This window comes from Petromyzon marinus, chromosome 18, assembly GCF_048934315.1.
Source record: "Petromyzon marinus isolate PM22_M1 ecotype Great Lakes invasive population chromosome 18, UKy_Petmar_22M1.pri1.0, whole genome shotgun sequence".
NCBI lineage: Eukaryota > Metazoa > Chordata > Hyperoartia > Petromyzontiformes > Petromyzontidae > Petromyzon > Petromyzon marinus.
Genome location: NC_133684.1, coordinates 442,394 through 464,918, shown reverse-complemented (window position 1 = coordinate 464,918; position 22,525 = coordinate 442,394). Strand labels below are relative to the sequence as shown.

At 45.1% G+C, this 22,525-nt stretch overlaps 1 protein-coding gene across 4 annotated transcripts in view; it reads left to right on the top strand.

Annotated features, from left to right (window-relative positions):
• Positions 1–20,290, top strand: part of LOC116943517 (rho GTPase-activating protein 7-like) — a 57,447-nt gene extending 37,157 nt beyond the window's left edge. For 3 of the 4 annotated variants that reach the window (XM_032956416.2, XM_032956419.2, XM_032956418.2), the window contains exons 5-14: positions 971–2,442; positions 8,151–8,324; positions 10,025–10,184; positions 10,499–10,697; positions 11,412–11,649; positions 13,785–13,899; positions 14,310–14,528; positions 15,178–15,395; positions 16,142–16,330; positions 18,578–20,290. In XM_032956416.2, the coding sequence (XP_032812307.2) occupies positions 971–2,442; positions 8,151–8,324; positions 10,025–10,184; positions 10,499–10,697; positions 11,412–11,649; positions 13,785–13,899; positions 14,310–14,528; positions 15,178–15,395; positions 16,142–16,330; positions 18,578–18,683 (3,090 nt within the window). In that variant the 3' untranslated portion in view covers positions 18,684–20,290. The remainder of the gene's footprint in view (positions 1–970; positions 2,443–8,150; positions 8,325–10,024; positions 10,185–10,498; positions 10,698–11,411; positions 11,650–13,784; positions 13,900–14,309; positions 14,529–15,177; positions 15,396–16,141; positions 16,331–18,577) is intronic. The other variant, XM_032956417.2, reaches the window with a different exon arrangement.
• Positions 20,291–22,525: the final 2,235 nt, after the last annotated feature.

Sequence of the window (22,525 nt, the reverse complement as noted above, 5' to 3'; positions counted from 1 at the left end):
GTTCTGGGCTGATTCCTCATCGTTCTCATGATCATTGCAACTCCACGAGGTGAGATCTTGCATGGAGCCCCAGGCAGAGGGAGATTGACAGTTCTTTTGTGTTTCTTCCATTTGTGACTAATCGCACCAACTGTTGTCACCTTCTCACCAAGCTGCTTGGCAATGGTCTTGTAGCCCATTCCAGCCTTGTGTAGATCTACAATCTTGTCCCTGACATCCTTGGAGAGCTCTTTGGTCTTGGCCATGGTGGAGAGTTTGGAACCTGATTGATTGATTGCTTCTGTGGACAGGTGCCTTTTATACAGGTAACAAGCTAGATTAGGAGCACTCCCTTTAAGAGTGTGCTCCTAATCTCAGCTCGTTACCTGTATAAAAGACACCTGGGAGCCATAAATCTTTCTGATTGAGAGGGGGTCAAATACTTATTTCCCTAATTAAAATGCAAATCAATTTATAACATTTTTGACATGCGTTTTTCTGGATTTTGTTGTTGTTATTCTGTCTCTCAATGTTCAAATAAACCTACCATTAAAATCTAGACTGATAATTTATTTGTCTGTGGGAAAACGTACAAAATCAGCAGGGGATCAAATACTTTTTTCCCTCACTGTAAGGCAATTCACAGTCATTGCTGTCATGTCGAAACCTCATCTGATTTCTCTCTCTCGGTAATGCACAGATATTTTATCGTGATCTCATACTTGGCATCTCATTTGATGTGTACATTTTATCTGGTTTCATCAGGAGAATATGGTTTTCAACACAGGGGCTTATTGTGTTGCTACAGGATGGAGCATATTGTTTTAGTTACTTAAATCATGCAATGTGGAATGAAAGAAGATTGATGTTTGTTAACGAATTATGATGATGATGATTGGCTGGCACAATCTGACCAATGAGACACACGGGTCACAAGTCGCACATTGCACCTGCATCTCTCTGTTACTCATACCACGTGCGTCCTCCCCAGGGCGACGACTCTGACGATGACGATAAATGCGCCCTCAGCGAAAAGTGGGTCTTTGACGGAACCAGCCGCAAGTGGGTGCCCGTCGAGGACTTCCAGGAGATGAGGGGACCCTGGCTCGTGAGAGGCACGAAGAGCAGCAATGGCAGCTCGGAGACGGTGTCCTCCAGCATGAGCACGCAGCAGAGCACCGCCACGTCGGTCCTCGACGAGCTCGAGAGCGTCGAGGACGTCGAGGGGACGCGCACGCCCCGCCCGGAGATGACGCAGCCCCTCGTCGCCGTGGAGCACGACGAGGACGGGGCGAGGTCGTCCTGCCGGAGCTCGCCGTCGGCTCTGCCCGCGGATCGGTGTCCCGGCGATCGCCAGCGTGCGAGCAGCAGGGCGTGCTCAGCTGACGAGGACGGCGGTCCATCGGTGGCCAAGGGGTTTCTGAAACGAGTGGAGAACTTGAGTTTGAAAAGACACTCGAAACGCAAAGCGGGAGCCACCAAAGAGAGGCTGCAGATCAGCGGTCCGCTTTTGCAAGCCGGTGCAAATGGCGAGCATATAAAACTAACTTCCTGTTCCTGCAAGGGCAATGGTTCATTGAAAATTACGAGCAATGGGCCCCTTGTGAATGGTACCTCAAGCGGCGATAAGGACGATCTTGTGCTGTTACCAAGCAAAATAATCACATCCACCCCCAACTGTTGCGACGCGACGGATCATTCTTGCGGCCCAGACAAAACGCATGTAAATTCGCCTAAAAGCAAGGCTGACAATTGCTTTTTAATTAGAAATCAGATCTTTCAGCTTCCTCAAGATTACAAGCCTGGCACCTTCCCCCGCGTGCTGCTGTGCAAGGGCTTTCGTCCCAACAGCTGCATGGACGATGACGTCAACTGGCGCACGGGGAGCTTCCACCTGCGCGGCAAGAGCAGGGTGTCATCGGAAGACCGGGGCGGCGGCCACGGTGACGCTCGGGGCTACAAGGGCCTCGTGACGAGCGCGAGTGCCGACAGCCTGGTGGTCAACCGCCACTTGCAGGACTGCGACCTGCTCGAGAGGCGAATCAGCCTGTACGACAATGTGCCCTTTGCCCAGCTGCCACCCGTCCGGCGCAGGAGCGCAGAGCCCTCGGTTCCAGGGCAGTCGGGGGAAAAGGCGCCGGCTCGGGCCGGAGGGCCGGACCTGGCGTGCGACGTCGACTTCATGAACCTGGACGACGTGATCGAGCACGTGATCGGCGTCCAGCGGACGGTCAGCCTGTGGTCCCAGCAGATGTGGCGGGACCTGCAGGGGCCCCCCGAGGACTCGTCGGGCAAAGAGCCGTCGCTCTCTGTCGATTCGACGAGCTCGGAGAGCGCATCCTCCGCTGCGGGGAGCGAGCGGCGACCGTTCGCGGTCGTGGACGGTTCTGGGGAAGCGACCGCGCGGACGGAGGCCAACGGGAGCCCGACCAAGGAGCAGGAGTCGCCCACAGAGCCCAACAGGTGAGAGAGGTCGTTGGATTGTCGCTCTTTGATGTATTTTCGGGTCGGGCCACGTGTTGTTCGGCACAATGTCTGACGTTTCGTTGCTGGGGGCTTCTACGCGCTGGGAGCAAAATATCACAGACATCGCTCTGAACGCTCAGTACAACCAGAGAATACATTCGTAATTGATGGTTTAACGTTTTCACTGTTGTTGTTTTTGTATGTGCACAGCATACATTATTCCATATTGCTTTTCCCACAAAAAGTGTAAATATGAATGTTAACTGTGACAGTAAGAGCCATTTTAATACGTAAGATATCGTAGCCAACCTTGCAAATTGGAAGGGCGAGGGAAGGACAACAAACTAAATACACAAAGCAGTTCTAAAGACAAAAATATATAAGCCCTTCCACCCTATAGGGTGCATCATATATACTTCTCATCATATTGACACTTTATAATTATCAGCATTGATTTGCATTTATTAATTTATTGCGGTTCAATAGTAGTAATCATGGGAGAAAATCCCATAATGGGTGATAACTTAACCTTGCGTTAACTGTGACCCCTGTGTTGTTTGGTAACGTTCCTCTGACCTACGTTGTAAATTCTATCGCTGAAATGCAGTCTTCACTTTTTTATGAGAAAATCTGATCATTTACTCAGCCGTATTTTTTCTTAATCACATTGCGTTCTTAGTTATACTTTACTATGATATACCAGTCACTGTATTATAACAATACTAATCAAACTTGTCAGTACTTTTCAATGCACGATATACTCTGTACCACATTGGTACTTGTAGAGTTGTATATATGTTTTATACTATATGGTAAATTATGCTTGAGGGGCTTTTTTTACTTATTTTACAAAAGTACAGCACATATACCATATTGTTCAGATTCTAAGGTTCTCCACATAGTAAGACCACCTGCAAACCTGTGCCCGGTGTCAATAGAGTTATACAAATTATCGTGGAAAATACACCACAACTCTTGCTTTCATATCAATGGGGGGAAAAGGGAATGTTATAATCTGGAGAATAAAGTAAATATATTTCCCAAAGATTCCAATGGCTGTTGAAGCAAGCCATTTATATTTATGAGAAACTGTATGATGTCGTCGCAAAACATCATGTATAACGGATACATTCATCCTTGAACAGTTTATTACGGCTTACAGACTTGTTTGAATAAAACATCACCGATTAATATTTCTCAAATTAAAATGATTGTATATGTTAACACTTTTAAATCTAGATTGAAAACTAATTTCTTCAGAACTGCTTTGTGTGTTCAGTTTGTTGTCCTTTCCCGCACCTCCCATTAACACGGTTGGCTACGTCCGGTGCGACAGAAGTTCAACACACTGAAGGATGCACCCCGAGAGTGTTGTTTGACCGTGTTGTGATGGAGGTAGCGATATTGCCGTGAGGCGTGTTCTCCTTGATCACAAGCAAAACTTGGAGGAAAACGTCCATGTCAAAGTGTGCGTTGTGTTTTTGAGGAGTATCAATTGGGTGAGCCGTGTTAACTCTGAAATTTCATTAAGCTGTCCAACCTAAACACGATCCTCCGTCCAATATATTTTTTTATTATTTTAAAAAAAACATTACTTAACAGTTATTGTTTTTCCTCGTTTATTCCAAATAATATTTCTCAACATGATATGCAACTGTGGTTTATGAGTAAAAACATTTTTGTTAATAAGCAGATGCAGGAATGTGTCTGCTACATCTACTGCAGTTATGTACCATTGCATATATTTCTCCGTTTCATATATTTTGGTGATTTTCCCCGCGAAATGTAAGTCAGTTGTTTTATTGGCGTTATGTCATGAGATGAAGATGCCATGTGGAGAATATTCAGAGAATGTTCCGCAGAAGTGATTTGACACGCAACTTCATCCAGTAAAATCCTGCAATTTGACTTTCTATCATTTGCAAAGTAGGGATGTACTTTAACACACGCTCTGCAGAGAAAGTGTCACATGCGAGTCAGACGTTTCATTCTCGGCGCTCGATTGTAGTTAAATCAAGTGTACATCCAAGTTAAATATTTACCATTTCTATGCAGTCATTGTTGACTGGCCTCAATTGCCATAACTGTATTTTGATGTCGAGATTGGTGTCCTGCCTAAGCTTAGGGGCCGTCTATAAATGACGTCACGCACCTAGGGGGGGGGGGTGGTCAGACATTTGTGTGACGAGGGGGGGGGGTGAGAAATGTGACGTCACATCAAAATGCGCAACTTTAAATAAATATAGACAACACGTTCTACTTATATTCTTAGCTCTTTCGGTAAAGTCACGTTGAAGGGAAACAATAAAATAATACAATATATATAAAACAATAAAAAATTCTCACGACGTTTCGATCATAACACAAACGGTCGTCATCAGGTTATGGTCGAAACTTCGTGAGAATTTTTTATATATTTTTTTTATTATTTTATTGTTTCCCTTCAACGTGACTTTACCGAAAGAGCTAAGAATATGAATTACTGCAGTCACGAAAGCTTTAAATCAACGTTCTACTTAATTAAATATACTTTTTTTAATAAATGTTTTCTCCTAAAACATCAGAGTGCAGCGCCACATTAAATACACACTACAATGACAATCGTTTAAAACGATTTGAAGCATGTTTAAAAAAAAATTGGGGGGGGGGGCAGAGCTTTGTGACGTCATATTTGAGGGGGGCTCTGACTTTTTGCGACGCCGTGTGACGATGGGGGGGGGGGGTAAAAAATCGTCCAAAATCGCGTGACGTCATTTATGGACAGCCCATTATTTGCTTTACTTAGTTATCAATATGCCTCTGATGTGAGTCTTTTCCATATAACATTAGTTAGTTAATAATTATTTTATTGTTTTATTTAAAGCTTTCGTGACTGCAGGGATTCATATTCTTGGTTCTTTCGGTAAAGTCACGTAGAAGGGAAACAAACAAAAAATGATACTATGTTACTCTTATTCATGGTGTCATTATTACGTTATTCTATAATGTTATTGATTTTATTATGATGATACTATAAACATTTCTTATTCCTGGTATTTTACCGACTCATGTAGAGTCTGCCTTCCCGGTCCTCTCTACTCATTCCTGTCCTGGAATGTCCACTCCGCAGTCATTCCCTGGTTCACCACTTCACACTGCCTCTTCTTTTTTTCAAAAACAAGCGCCATATAATTTTATGTTCATACGTTGTTCCAGGGAATTTCGCCAAAGTATTGTTTTATTACTTGTTATTAGCCTGCTTAGTACTCCAATACTTTTTGGCATTTCACTCTTGGCCAAAACGTATTTTGAAACGTGTTAATTTACGTCCCAAATGCTTCTGAAAAGTAAGCAATAGCTTTTTTCCTTGTCCATTCTGGTTGCTAACAAGTAGTATGCTCATGATGTGAGACTGGAGTTACCAGTGGTGCCGTCTGGTTCCAGTTTGGAGACAATACAAATGACAGGTCTTCCAGTTTCAGGTTGCATTGATATTTAGTTGCCAGTAAAGCAACTAAATATCAATGTAAGAGGCTTTGATGACAATTTCTCCACCTGATGAGGTTCTTCATAGTCTCTTACCTCCCGACATCACATCTCATCTCAACCATCCCAGTGCCTTGCTGTAGTCTATCCAAGGGAACCCCCCAGTACGCAGCATCAGCAACCTGCAAGAGGACATGAGTCTGCTCGTAAGGAGTGATGTTGCCATGTGGTTTTTCCTATTTCAGTCATTTGTGAGCCATTATTCAAATTAGTCCAAATTGGACATTCACGCCGGTACACATGGCCTACTCTTTGTCGAATAGCGTCGCGGGTTATCTCTCATCCACTGTGAAGTAGGCAGCGCATATCTCATGAGCCCGCAGTATTAACCAGGGCAGCCGCTGGCCTCGAAGCGCCAACCTCTCCATCTAGTGGCAAACCGGCTATCGCTCTGCAGTACCACTGCCGGATGAGTAAATGCAATTGGTGAAGCTTCCCAAAATAATGTTTCTGCCAGGTGCCAACACTGGTACAGTACCACGTTTCTGATGTATCTCAATTATCACTTAATCCAGCTGCACGCATCGCCCAAGCCTGGGATCCTGAGACAGAGTTTGTAGCTTTTTCAAACTTGAATGACGAGCCACCACTAGCAGGTATGTTTACTTTTCATGGTGAGTCACTTGGTGTGCCACGTCATCTTTTTTTGCAATGGAGGTCCTGGAATCTTAAAAAAACTGTAAATATATTTTTTATTCATATCTAATTTTGTTGTAGATTTAAGGACAAATCAGAACAAATGCTTTTACATAACCATAGAATAATAATTCATACGTAACAAAAAAACAACTACTACCTATATATGGTGCGAGGGCTGTGTGTCTGTAGTATATTACGGGGTTTATTAGATTGCAGGGTTTAGTAGAGTACAGGGTTTAGTAGATTACAGGGCCTAGTAGATTACAGGGCCTAGTAGATTATAGGGTTTAGTAGAGTACAGCGCCTAGTAGATTACAGGGCCTAGTATATTATAGGGTTTAGTAAATTACAGGGCCTAGTAGATTACAGGGTTTAGTAGATTACAGGGCCTCGTAGATTACAGGGTTGAGTATATTATAGGGTTTAGAAGATTACAGGGTTGAGTATATTACAGGGTTTAGAAGATTACAGGGCCTAGTAGATTACAGGGTTTAGTAGATTACAGGGCCTAGTAGATTACAGAGGTTTAGTAGATTATAGGCTTTAGAAGATGACATGGCCTAGTAGATTACAGGGTTTAGTGGATTGCAGGGTGGTTACAGGGTTTAGCAAATTGCAGGGTTTAAATCTACACAGGTAATCGTTGATTTGAGCTATTTGGTGGATTTTGGAGCTCGTTGAGAGCCACCAACATGGATGACAGTGCTTGGAGTATTGTCCACACTGATTAAACCTTTACAAAACACCTCCGACGCCAGTACACAGACCAGCTGCTGGTTACCACTAATAACTTGTAATAAGAAGTAATTACACATAATTGATCCTCAAATGTAACAAGTGAATAATTAGGTTAGCACCCTGCCAATAAATGTATTTTTTGCCGTGCATTTTACATATGCTTCCACTTGAGATTTTACAGATGCATCCACTTGAGATTTGGACTTCACAGGGGGCTCCGAAACGCCTGCACTGTGCTTCGCAAGCAAATTGCTTTGCTGAGGGGATTGGCCCTTGGAGCGAGGAAATTGCCTCTGCTGTGACAAGTCACTCGTTACAAACTCACCCCCAGTGTTTATCATTACCAATGCAAGCGTGTTTCCGCTCACACAAAAGTCTATTGTTGTATTGTTGCGTGGCATTTTAAATAAAAAATAAAGAACGCACAATTACTTAGCAAGTCACAAATAGATCAGATTTACTTAGAGTATAGTGTTTACATGACAAACCTTACTAATAAGCTGTGTCGGGTGGTGGCGGGTTTGTATACACATTTATATTTACACGACCTAACCAAAAAAACCTCTTATTATGGATATTGGCCATGAAAGCCTACTACGTGATAAACTCATTTAGCTAGCCTAACGCGACAATCATTCACGAATCACTTAAATATCGGTTGCGTGCTTGGCCACCTCCCAGCCACGGCTTTGTGAGACTCACAAAGTGCACACGGTTTGTCAGCACTTGCCTCCCGAGCGCCAGACGACAGGCGTGATGCGGTGCCACCGTTGTGCCCGGCTGTGACCCCCGCCTGTGTTTAGCCCGGGGGATCTCGACGGAGGGCTGCCCCTTCTGCACAAGGCCATGCACGTCACGTCCGTGCCACTGCAGAGCCTGTCCGTGCTGCAGCTGCGTGCCCTGCAGACGCTGTCGCTGCTGAAGCTCACCGCCCTCCTGGAGAAATACTCTCCCTCCAACAAACTCGGCTGGAACTGGTAAAAGCGTCATGACCATGGTCATCATGAATATAATCATCATCATCATGATCGTCGTCATGATGATAATGATTAGAGGGTACTGCCCCATTGCAGGTGACCATTCATAACCATTCGCGAATATCATCACCGTTATAAGTATTGCTATCATTATCAGTAACTCAACAAAACAATGCAACTATATGTGCAAATTGGTAGGATGCTGCCATAATGTGATGGTTAGCAGCCCACTGGACTTACAATCCAGAGGTCACCGGTTCGACTCATTCTCCCAATGCAGCAGTTGAAATAATGGCGACATTTTCATATTCCCTGAGCTTCTGTCCACCCAGCAGTATAAATGGGTTCACTATAGTTAGTCAATTGAAAGGTCACGCGTGTGCAGTAGGGTAAAGTATGGGTACTCCCGCCTATTTCAAAACAATTGGCCTGCATGGAAGAGTAGGCCAAAAACCCTATAGGGGTTCTCTGGTGCTGCCTCGAGTAAAGGTTCTTCCAGTATTTGTGTGAGCAATCTATTGCAGGGCTGCACCTTGACTTTTCATCATGATCATCTTATTCACTGTGCTTCATCATTGATGTGGTGTAGAGTGCTCTTAAGATTCCCCAGTGAAAAGGGCGCTCTATCAGAAACAAATCATGCTCACACTGGTTGGGACTGGTTGTTGAAGGTGGGGAGCAGAGTTGTGACAGCATAGATTCCACGCCAGGGTGAATTAAACTACACAAATGTAGCTGACTTAAAATATAATGCACTTTCAAATTTCTAAAATTTCAATTGTAAGTGATGATACAGGAATTGGTTTAGCCTCATGGGAAATTATGGAGGGGAATAAAAATGCGTGAATTGTGCCTTTGAATCAACTATATTTGTGAGCACACACTACTGCAAACACAAGAGAAGATCGAGTTAATTCAGCTCCACTTATTGACAGAGACACACATGAGTTGGCGTGGGTATGGAGGGGTGGGATTCTTTTAATAAATATGGGCTCTATTTAGTCCACGTGATAACGAGGTGATAACTCGGTGTGCTTAACTTTGTGTTCACGTTCACCAGGGAAAGGCGCGTTAGCCAAGCTCTCATAGATCCAACTCCACTCCTGAGCTGTATGTAAAGTATGTATGTTGAACTTATTTTGCACCGCACGTAGTCAACCGTGCTAATCGGATGTACAGGGGAAGGACAACAAACTAAACACAAAAAGCAGTTCAAAACAAATTCGTTTTCAATTTAGATGTTAAAGTGCATAGCTCCAGTGGCTTCCTAATGTCAGAAGTAAGAGCATTCCAGACGGCCGCAGAAGCGCATCTGATTGCGTGCGATGCAGTGCTGTGCACTAACTGCTGTGCCACCACATCATAAAGACAAAGATCCCCCGTATAGCCTTAACAGACTGTTGGAGCCAATGCTGTTAGCGAGCACCTATTAAGGCCGGCACGGCACACGAGGGGGTGGGTGGCCAACACCACGCCCGGCTGCTTTTGTCTCCCTTGTGGCGATGTTTACACACCGCACCAGGTACTAATTTGAGGCTGAGTTGACCTAGAGGAGTGCTCATGACCAGTTCAGATAATCGTCACCGGTGTTGGTGGCCATGAGCGGGAATTGAACTCGGGTCGCCGGGTTCGTAGCAGAGCACGCTAACCGCTACACTACCGCTCCCCACACACACGCGCACACACCGACACACACACAGGGCTGTGCCCAGCTTCATGAAGAGAATTAAGATGCCCGACTCGAGAGAGGTGAACGTCTTTGGGGCCCCCCTGCTGGTGAATGCCCAGCGCACGGGCCACAGCCTCCCGCCCGGCATCCAGGAGGCCGTCACATTTCTCGCCCAGCACGGCTGCGACCAGGTGAGTGAGCGGGTGGGGTGGGTGAGCAGGTGGGTGAGTGAGCGGGTGGGTGAGTGCATGCGGGAGTGATGGAGTGAATTAATAAATGGGTGAGTGGATGTGTATGTGGGAAGGCCAGTGCTTGCAAGGGTAAATGGGTGAGTGGTGGCTGAGTGAGTGAAACTGATGAAACCTGCGATGAAATGGGAGCTACTGTGTATTATAAGAGATGTATGGGTGCGTCTGTGTTTTTGGGATTAGGGGGATGCTCGCTGGACTTGCCGACACAATACATAACCCCAATTGGGACTGTCTGCGTGTGTGCGTGCATGCAGGTTGGTTTGTTCCGCAAGTCGGGCGTCAAGTCGCGCATCCAGGCGCTGCGCGACGCCAACGAGGCGTGCCGCCAGGGCGTGACGTACGAGGGCCACTCGCCCTACGACGTCGCCGACCTCCTCAAGCAGTACTTCCGTGACCTCCCCGAGCCGCTGCTCACCAACCGCCTGTCCGACTCGCTGCTGCTACTCTACCAGTGTGAGCACAGCCGCTCCGGTGCCATGCCCCCCCCCACCCCCCCGCTTTGTCCACTGACGTCGCGCTTAGGCCACGCTGGCGACCTTCGCCAGCCCCAGCCGGTGCTTTCATCGCAGAGCTGGGACGAGCGGTCGATTGCCATGGTTCATCGAAAACATATTGTCGTCTCAACTTAAACTAAACTATTTTATATTTTACCAGGCAAGGCCCACTGAGCTATACAGCTCTTTTTTCAGAAACGACCTGGCCACAAATGATACCTCAACGAAGTGGCTTATCACGTGGAAATGTATAGCAGCCAAATACTCTAAACGCGCGTTTCTAGTCGACTACATTTTTGTGGTCGGCTACTCCGGTGGCTTTATAAAATCTTGACCATGCTGACAATCTGTCTGAGGATGCTGCTGACATCACCAAGCCCTGCCCATCACCGCCATCACACGTGGAAATAGAGATGAATTTCTTTGCATTATGTTCTCTGATTCGCTATAGGCAAATGTCCTTATACGTTTAGTCGGGTTATCAACTGATAAATGGTAGAGTCATCAATTACTAAATAATCAGATAGCCCAGCTCCAATACAGGAACTTATCCATCCTTCCATGCATCTGTCGATATATATCTACATATATACCTGTCCATCCACCTGTCCATCCATAGGTGTATTCGTCCATCCATTCACCTGCCTGCCCGTGTGCTCGTCTCCTCCCGCAGTCGTGCCGAAGGAGCAGCGCCTGCAGGGCCTGCAGGCGGCCGTGCTGCTGGCTCCGCAGGAGAACCGGCAGGCGCTGCAGGCGCTGCTGCACTTCCTCGGGCGCGTGGTGGAGCGCTCGCACGAGAACCAGATGACGGCGGCAAATCTCTCCGTGTGCCTGGCGCCCTCCATCTTCCACCTCACCACCCTCAAGCGCGGAGGCTCATCCTCCAGGTGCAAGCGGCCACCCAGAGGCTCGTGCGTGCCTTTGTAACGTCCGCCTGCTCTGTCATGCGCGAATTTGCCGGGGGAGCGGGTTTGTCACGACGTGGCGATGCTACGATGTATCATCACACGAGGAGATAAGGTCCACCACGCTGATCATGTTGTCCGTTTCGTAAAATGCCCCTCTATCTTTGATTGTCGCTGCTCTTTTTTCCATATTCGTTTTAACTTGAATAGTTTATGACCGTGTTGTGTAATAGGACAGCGCGTGCTTTCATAAGAATTATAGATTGTGAATCCGCAATGATTAGACGATTATGTCTGGCTAATGTTGAGTGAACTGCAGTTGAACTGTTAAGTAATCTATATTTATATTCTTAGTTTTTTCGGTAAAGTCACGTTGAAGAGAAACAACAAAACAACAAAATATATATAAAACAATAAAAAATTCTCACGACGTTTCGACCATAACTCAAACGGTCATCATCAGGTGTGTCGGTTTGCATAAATTTATTTTGAAAACGGCATATTTATTTATATATATATAAATAACGTTTGCGTCACGCCAACGATTGGCTGTTTGCCAGGACTAGTCCATCTATTTTTTGAAAAGAGGAGGGGGGAGACGAAATTTGTTTTTATGTATGCTGTCTGAAAGCCACTGTAAGCGTGAACAATCAATCAAGAACTGAAATGATTTATCAAATCTTTCCAATGATTGCTAAGATAGAATCCATCTTCTCGGTTGAAATTGTCTCTGTGTTTGTATATGTGGATAGCCTCATGAACGAATCTCTCATGGAAGCCAGATGGCTTACAAAGAACCTCCGTCTTGGAAAAGTCAATGGCATGTGAGCCTACTGAATTAGAACAATGATCTGCTACGGCCGAGGTGTTGGTCCTACCGTGTTTAAGGTCTGCTTTATGTTCACGAATGCGGTCCGAGATATGGCGTTTGGTTTCTCCAATGTAACTACTACCACAGAGGCAACTTAGTTTGTAGACACCAGGGTATTGTATGTCCGGAATCACATCTTTTACAGACGGAACCAGATCACGGATTTTATGTAATGTGTTGAAACGGACCTGGATCTTGTGTTTATTCAAGATTTTGGAGATCTTTTTTGTGATCCCAGCAATGTAGGGTAAAGTGATGGTTTTGAAAGGCTCCTCAAGAGGGTTCTTCTTCATGGTTTGAGTGATAGCTTTGCGGATTGTATAGTCGGAGTAACCATTAGCCCTAAGAGCTTGGTGTACGTGCTTGAGTTCACTGCTTATGTGTTCCTGGTCGGATATGCATTGGGCTCTATGATACAGAGTCTTGATGAGAGAATTCTTCTGTGATGGATGGTGGTGGGAATCGGGTTTCAGATAAGCATCCGTATGGGTAGCTTTCCTGTAGACAGAGTGGCTCATTGAACCATCAGGTCTCTTTTTAATTAGGACATCCAAAAAAGGTATCTTGCCATCTATTTCGACTTCCATGGTAAATCTGATGGCTGGGTGTATGGAATTGATGTGGTCGAAGAATTGGTCTAGAGCAGCCTGTTTCTCTATCCCACCTGAGGACAATCGCTTGTGTGGCGATAGAAATGTCGTGATCTATTATTATTTTTCTACGTGACTTTACCGAAATAACCTAAGAGTAAGCACTTGTTGAAACAAGCAAACTCTCAGCACTCCTAAAAGTATTTATTTTATTTTACATATAATTAATGAAGCTCCAAAATGGTATCGAACACAGCTTGGGAGTGTACCTGCGAATTAAAAGCAGTTTCATATTTTGCATCGCACCATCCTTAATATTCTGATTAAACACTGAGCAGTTGTTAAACCGGATCCACCCTTGAGCCCTCAGTTGCACAGCTTGGTTGCAGACATCTGAATTGCTTATGTGTGAACGCCTCTGCAACCAGGTGCAAACAGTTGCACAGACTCTGTTTTCAAGCCACCTGTACAGCTATTCGTAGTGGCGTGCATAATCACACGCAAATTTGTGAACTCCGTAGATTGATGTTACAATCCTGAACACGCTGTTTTATTTCCTTGTTGCGCAACTCGTCGCTCGGATGTGGACAAAGCATTCGCAGGCGATGACCGGAGCACGATTTTGAGGTCGATTGTGCAGCTGATGGCTCAGGTGTGCACCTGGCTTTACCGCACTGCAGATCCCTGCAGAGGAAGCCGAGTCTGGGCAAGCCCGACCTGAAGGAGCTGAGTGAGAACCTGGCAGCCTCTCAAGCGTTGGCACACATGATCAGCAAGTACAACAACCTCTTCCAGGTGACAGCTTCTATTCTCTTCATGTATGTATTCATTTTGTTTAAACTCGTTCTACAACTGGTTATTCCTGTGGGTGAATTAACCAGCAGCAAAGTGCTGCAGGAAAACATAGACCAAGGTATGAGGCAGTGTGACGTTTGGCTTGACGTTGTGCAATATCCATCACGTCAATCGCCACTTTCACGGCCACCGTGTTGTTGGCTAACGCACGAAACTTTCTTCATTACCCGTGCACCACTATCGCTGAAATAGTATCGCTGAAATAGTATCGCTGAAATAGTATCGCTGAAATAGCATCACTGAAATAGTATCGCTGAAATAGTATCGCTGAAATAGTATCGCTGAAATAGCATCGCTGAAATCGCCGCACTCTCGCCGAATCCCCCAAAGCGTCGTTGCCGATGTTCCAGGTGCCCGTGGAGATGCTGTGGAGGTGCGGCGCGATGAATGCGGATGAGGGCTGGGCGGCTCCCGGCACCACCGAGCTGCGGCTAGCGGAGGGCGGACGTCCGGGCCTGAGTGACCTCCTGGATGGGCGCGTGCTGGAGCTTCTGAGAGAGGCTCGCGATAAGTTCCGCGGGTGGACAGCCGTCCCTGACTGTGATCTGGCTGAGCTCGCCTACAAGAAGGTAATCGATTTAAGCGTTGAGGAAAGGGTAAAGCCTATTCTCATTTTTCATACATTAAGATTCTTTGCTGTTGCCATCCAGGGGTTGCCAGTTCGAACTCCTGGCACTCACACCGCTTAGATGGATGAGGAGGCCAACATACCTCTGAGAGGCCCTTCTGACAGCAGTGGTGTGACCAAGTAATTGCAAGGCTGCACCTTTACCGTTTGTATAATATGTATAAATTGGGCTGGTGCAAAGAGATGTCGCAGTTTTACAGAGAACTTGACAGTAATAATGATAAATTGCAGCTCTGAGATTAAAAGATCGGTTTGACTTGCATGCGATGGAGATTGATCGCATGCAGAGCGAGTGAGAAAGTGCTGCCCTCTACTGAGTGGATCAGAGGTTACTTGAAGGAATCTGAGCGGTAGTTCTGTGATCTCTGCTGTCGCGTGCCATTATCGTACTCCGGCACGAAGGCTTTTGCGCTGCTCGGTGAGATTCCCAATTGATTCTCACGACACGACACCGACAGCACAATTGAGGTACGTATGGGGAAAAACTAGATCACAAACTGATTTGAAAAAAAACTCCATAATGTTTTCAAAACTACTTGACAACAAAAATATCAGTCTTGTTTTGAACAGATGTGATGCTTTTCCATCAGATAGAGGACGGGAGTCCGCTCAGGCCGTGGAAGGCGTGCGTAGAGGTCGGAGCTCCGGCCTGTGAGGTCCTGCACCGAGTCCTCCGGGAACGGAACCTTTGGGACCCTGACCTCCTGGGGGAGAGCATCCTGGAATCGCTGGACGACCAGACAGAAATTTACCAGCTCGTTCAGGATGCTACGCCCTTGTTTTCCAAGCGTGACTACGTGCTGCTCAGGTACTTACTAGCTAGGGGAGGCCAGTACATTGAGTAGAATGGAGCTGGCACTGCCGGAATTCGGGATTGGATTTTGGGTTTTGCCCCACCTGTGATTAAACCAAATGTCGTGAGTTGATGGCCCTGGTCAGATCATTAATGTCTGCAACAACAACAACAGAACATTACTTCGGTTGACAAAACATATATACTACTCCTTAAGTATTCATAAAATAAAATGTTTATGGATATCTCTAGAGTAGGATACATGAGAAAATGCAGCATGAATTGAAGGCATTTCAGAAGTGGTTCTCTAATATCACCTTCTGCAGGCCATTCTATATCACGCAGGGATGTATTTCTTTGGGAGAGTTCCACCTAGACACTTCATCTCATGGCACGACACTGATAGCAATGGAAAATGAGAAGGGACAAAATATCATCGTCATCATCATCAGTAGCCATGATCAATCCACTGCTTTACGAAGGCCTCCTCAAGCCACCACCATCTCACAAGCTTGCAATGCAACATTCGCATCCAGCAGCATCTACACATAAACTGGTGCCATTGCTCCATCTCCACTTTGGACATATTCTCGAACGCATTCCATGACTTGGACGCCACCCCGCTATTATTTTTTAAACGTCGTCCGTGATTATCGTTGACCGTAAAAAAACATATTGTTTAAAATATATTTTTTACATATATACTGTATATATACTGTGCATCGTGGCGCAACACTTCTCTGCCAACGTGTCCTCTGCAGGACGTGGCGGACAGATCTGCCCAAGGGCTGCTGTGCTCTTACAGCCGTGTCCGTGCAGCACGCGCTCGACAGCGCCGCCATTCCCGCCGCCGACACGGTGCGCGCCCTGGTGCTCGACTCGCGCTACCTGGTCGAGCCCTGCGGCGCCGGGCGCTCGAAGCTCACCCACGTCTGCAGGACGGACGTCAGGTAAGCGTCGGCCCGCTGGTCCAGCGCTCCGGAGGCAACGGGGGGGTCGGTGGATCCGCACGTAGGTTTGTCTGAGATCTGGATTTGCGTACGTGGGGCGATTTGGTCAAACGCCTCGGCAACCACAAGGCGCCTTGCGGCACGTCGCGGTGCCCTGCTGCTGTCTAGCCACGCCGACCCCAGTGGCGGCCCTCACCGTGCACCACAGAGTGCACACAGCAATGGGCCCCGCGAATGGGAATCTCGATCAGTGGGAAGCAATGCCACTACTAGGTGTTTTACAATTGAGTAATTTGTGTATAATTGATCAAATTCGGACCATAACACCTGTGCACATGACCTACTCCCGATGAAACACATCATGGGATCTTTAACATCCCCTGTGAAGCAGATGGCACGCAGTTTATGATTAATAAACCCTTAGCACAGGGAGGCAGTCACTGTCAAATGGTCTTGGCAGAAACCATATTGAAAAGTGTCCTGAAGTCCATGGGTAATGTGAAAAATAACATTTTCTCGACTTTTCCCAAGGGTAGGGAGGTTGGCAATATGGTGGAAATATGTGGGGTCCAGGATGGATGCTTTCACGATAGGGGTCTTGAGAGCTACCAGAGGAGATGGAGGCATTTCCGAAGGGTATTCGGGTGGGGGTTCTGCGAGGGATTAAAGCAGTTGGAGGGGTTTAAAGGATGCGAGAATATTTTGTTATGATGAAGATAACGGCAGTGATGTCATCGTGGTTTACTTGTGGGGGAAGTGGAGTGGAGGTGCTGGGGAGGCAACGAGAGGACACGGAACAGGAGGAGTGCAGTCCGAGTGAGGATTCGCGTGTCCCTATTCACGGCACTTTCATTAACTATTGGCAAGCGCTCTTTCTTGAAATCACCTTTGGTCTCTGATCTATGTGAGTGGCGCGCTGTACCTTTACTCTCCTCTAAGTGTGTGCGTTTTTATGGTGGCGTATTGGCCCGTTCTAATCGTTGGGTGCATTTTAAAGACACCCCATAGTTACAAGCTGCGGGTATAAATAGTTTGTTTATTCCAGTGTAGCCACAGTGCACTATGTAATTGGAGACTAATTGGAAGCAATGTAATTAACTTTAAACTACTTTTGACATTGTTTGCCAAATTACTCTACCCAATTTACTGCATAAACATATCAGCCTCTCTTAGGTTAATTAAAGTGTTTATTCCACATTTAAAAGCACTTTAAACATTTAAAAAATCATAAGTATCATAATCTTGCATTTCTTAATGTGCATCTTGCAGTTGTCTTCATCTTCTGTATATTGAATCTCGTCTTTTTCTCTTGCCATGAATGTGCAAGTTATCTTTACAGTCCACAAGCATTTTGTTTATATGGATCTCTCAAGCACTCCATTTCTGAAATCTTTGTAAACTATTGGCTAGCATGTTTATTTCATATGCACAGTGCTGTCTCAGTTCCTTCTCTAGCATATGTAAAAAAAACACAATCCTCTTAAAGCGCTCTATATGGACGTTTCCACTATCTGTACGACATTGAGATGTGGTTGCATACAACGATGCTGCGTAAATACAAATTGTACGTGTGGCGGAGTATACCTGCCACTCCCATAATGGTCTCTGTTCCATGTGCTTAGTGCTCTGTCTCTTTTAACAAGTTAATTTATGAGCCTTGGATTCTATATAACCCGGCTCTAATGGGCCCCTATACCCATTAGAGCCTTGCGTTCGCTGAACCGTCCTTCACAATAAAAGTTCCATCTTTTGCAGAGACCCGTGCAATCATAATACCAACACATCAGTCCTGCACCCTGGCTGAGTGGTAGCGCGTTCGTCGCTTGTTGCAGTGGTTCATGGTTTGAATCCAACTGCCGCCCTAATTAATACTGCGGGTTGATTAATCATAAAAACACGCACCGTCTGCTTCAGATTGGACTTCAAAGATCCCGTGCGTCATTTGCAAGTGGAGGCCATTGCGCGCCAACGCCATGGTCCACATTTGCCAAGTCGAAAATGACCCGCAAACGACGTAACTGGCATGACACATGGCAATCAGTGCACAACTGCTGGCAGACTGTTGCCGTTTGCCAGCCGGGTGCTATGTCACCTTGCGCCCACAGTGGATCCCCTTTAAATTGTAGGAGGTGAGATGTAAAGCCCTCTGAGATGCCCCAGCATATAAGTCACTACTGTATATCAAACACAAATCAGTATTACCCCAACTTGGAGCATCACCGCCATGTGCTGTTGTGCGTCTGGCAGGGGCCGTTCCCCCGACTGGTACAGGCGAGTGTTCGGACTGCGGTGTGCAGCCAAGGTGGCGAGGATCCGCAGCTCCTTCCAGCCACCATCTCCTAACAAGCTGTAGTGCTGCGTGCCCACGAGGAGCAGCGTGATGCGGACGACATCGCCGTCAACTTAAACTCCACAGTGCCACTTACTCGTGCTTTTCGTCCAACTCTGTACACACCGGAGCCTGTGGTCTTGCCCATTATAACGCTTTGCCTTATGTCAAATAGGTATTTTAAAAATAGGCACCGCTGGTGTATGGGCATTGCTTACACCTCGTGTTTATTTGGCAGACTTAGCACAAGGTATTGTGTACTTTAATGCATCTTTATGGGTCTAAAGCCATAGTATTTTTGTCCTTTAGGACTCTGCTGCTCTGGTGTTAAGTCAGTAGATAGACATGAATAATGCACAGTAATGGTGGGTTCACACTGGATCACTTAACGTACAGAATGTAATGGCCACCTAAGTCTCGCTGGAGTGACGTAAAGTTAACATTTTGCTCTCGTCGCTGGGTTGAATTTAGAAGGTGAAGAACCAGCAGCCTATCAGGAGTCGGGTGGAGTAGATGGGGACAAGCCAAGAGCAATTGTCACACACCACGTGACACACCGGGTTACCCTAACATTAAATAAAGCTCCGCTGTGGTGATGTGACCACAGTTTCATTATCGTAAAGCACATAGCGTTTACTTAACGCATGCCGAAAGTCCAGTGTGAACCGTCACCCATAGCAAAGGCAAGAATAATACTTTCTTAGAAGAGTGAATCATGGCCCCACATTCCACTGCAGCTTTCAATTGGACCTGTGCGTGAGGTAGCTGTCACAGAGTAGACCTCAATTTCTGTCCTCTGAACTCTTACCACCAGTCTTTTGGGTCATAAACATGTGGCAAATGGTCATGTGAATGAGCTAATGTGTTGATTCATAAACATGGAATTGTGGAATCATCAAATGGTGTGAAATTGCGATTAATGGGCAATGCGGTGTTCCCTCGTCAAGAGAGATATAGCTTGCACCACGCACAAAGGTGTTCCCTCGTCAAGAGAGATATAGCTTGCACCACGCACAAAGGTGTTCCCTCGTCAAGACAGATATAGCTTGCACCTCGCACAAAGGCTTCCCATCTTTGTTTTCTTCTTCACACAGGTGATGTACCATAAAAGCATCAATACATCACGTTGCATTTATTTTGCATTTCCACTCAGATATACAATATTCACAAACGTCAGGAGTTTTACTAAAATAGCATTAATTTTGTATACATATATATCCGGGGCACAGAGATATCAAAATGTGTGCTGTTGATGTCTTTACCATTGTGGAAAATTCATCATATGCCCTGACATACAGCTTCTAAGACGTACCATGCTCTTGTTATTCGTGTAGATTTATGCAAGTATTTTTTTATACCTTAAAGGAATGTAATACGACTTCAAATGCATTATCCACTTGTTTATCTAGTAATATGACGTGTATGATATAAGGTAGTTTTATATACTGTGCTGTGTTGAATATTTCCTCGATTATATTGTCACCATATGTATCCATTGCGTAATATATTTTACATGCGGGATGATTGCACTTAAACTTGGATTAAGACATAAAATGGCAGTATTTTTACAGTAGCACAACTTTCATTGTTAATTGTACATGTGTATAAGTAAAGCTTATTCTTTTCACTGATTGCGTGTGATGCTTGCAAAGGGTCTTGCCCTATTGAAGCCAAGCACAACTATTGTCTGGAGGCCATGAGCACGGTTGGCTGGCTAAGTATGGTGCGAAAGAAGTTCAACATACATACACATGACACATTCAAGAACACTATCAATAGCGTTTTAGTGACCGCTAATAAAGCGCTGACGCATGTCATTTATAGCCAATTTGGTAGTAACGACAATTTAAGATCTACCAGTGGAAAGCCTTGCGAATGTTCCAAGTGTTTTTTTTACAAATGGTCCTACTTTGATTATTTGTTAACTTATTTAATATTTTATACGTGGAGAAAAACTAATATCTCCAGAAAACCAACACGCATCGTTAGAGGAAAAATCTATTATTTGTGTGATAACTGATACGAATGTTGCCATCATGGAATATCATATAAGCAGTGATATTTAAACGCATGGGTGGTTCAATATAAGATCTGAATTACTGCAAGCGCAGAACATTGTTCAAGAGTTATTCCAATTGTTATAAATTGCAAGTTGTGTACAATGTGGGCACGATAAATGTGTGATTTGCAAGTCTGCATATTCCAAGTCTGATTACGTTCACATCAATTGATTTCCTGGGCCTGCCAAAATGGGTGATGTGTAGACATTAAATCTTGAGAAAAGCTAACGGACTGCTAAGTGATGGCACTAAGTACTGTACTTTGTACCTCTGATGCAGCCATCAATATTTAGCTGGATCTCGAGACCAAATGTACGATCTCATCAGTTTAAAACAGCACTCAGAAATGTGTAAAAACCACACAGCCATTGTGCACATGCAAAAACAATCAGCATTTCCTGAAGGGGAGTGTCTTGTCGTTCTCTTGTATTAGGGCACCATCATAATACATGTGAGAAAATGTGACCAACTGATGGTAGCTGTGATGTCGTGATGAACAACTGTGAATAGGTTTTATTTTGACTTAAAACTTTGATGACTGCAGGAATTCATATTCTTTGATTCTTTGGAAAAGTCACGTAGATAGAAAAATAATAAAAATAAGTGAATAAAAATTATACAAATAAAAATAATAAAAAAAACCATTAATGTAGTCTATAATGTAGACTGTAGCCTGGTTCTTAACCTTGGTGAGTGTACTGGCAGTCTATAATGTAGACTGTAGCCTGGTTTTACGCTTGGTGAGCGTATTGGCATTCTATAATGTAGACTAGCAATGGTTATTAAACGGAGTGAGCGTACTGGCAGTCTATAATGTAGACTATCCTGGTTCTTAACCTGAGTGAGCGTACTTGCAGTCTATAATGTAGACTTATTCTTGGTTCTTTCACTAATATAAAATAAAAATAATAAAAAAAAGATTAAAAAACAACGTTTCGATCACAACACAAGCGATCATCTTCAGGAGAAAAGAGGGAGCTAGATGGTCACCTAAGGGGCCGTCCATAAATGACGTCACGCGATTTTGGACGATTTTTGACCCCCCCCTCGTCACACGGCGTCACAAAAAGCCAGACCCCCCCCCCCTCAAATATGACGTCACAGCTCTGCCCCCCCCCCCCCAAAACCATATTTCCACTTTGAAAATAAAACATGCTTCAAATCGCTTTAAACTATTTTCATTGTGGTGCGTATTTAATGTGGCGCTGCACTCTGATGATATAGGAGTGTTGTTATAACAATTAGTGTTATAACAATTCTATATTTATATTCTTGTTTTTTTCGGTAGTCACGTAGAAGGAAAACAATAAAAATATAAAACAATAAAATTCTCACGACGTTTCGACTGCAACACAAGCAATCATCATCAGGTGTGAAAACCACAGCAAGAAATTTTGAAAAAGTGGCGGTTTTTTTAACGTTAGCACCACGGAGAGCGATTTGGCAGTTATTCAGATGGACGAGTCAATCTATGTTCGGAAAAGAGGAGGGGGGAGGCGAAAATAATGGATGTGATCTGAAAGCCACCGTAAGCGTGAACAATCAATTAAGACCCGAAATGGTTTATCAAATCCTTCCAATTATTGCTAATCCAGAATCCATCTTCTCGGTTGAAATTGTCTCTGTGTTTGTTTATGTGGATAGCATCATGAAAGAATCTCACATGGTAGCCAGATGGCTTGCAGAAAACCTCTTTTGGAGAAGTCAATGTCATGTGAGCCTACTGAATTATAACAGTGATCTGCCACGGCTGAGGTGTTGGTCCTACCGTGTTTTAGGTCTACTTTGTGTTCACGAATGCGGTCC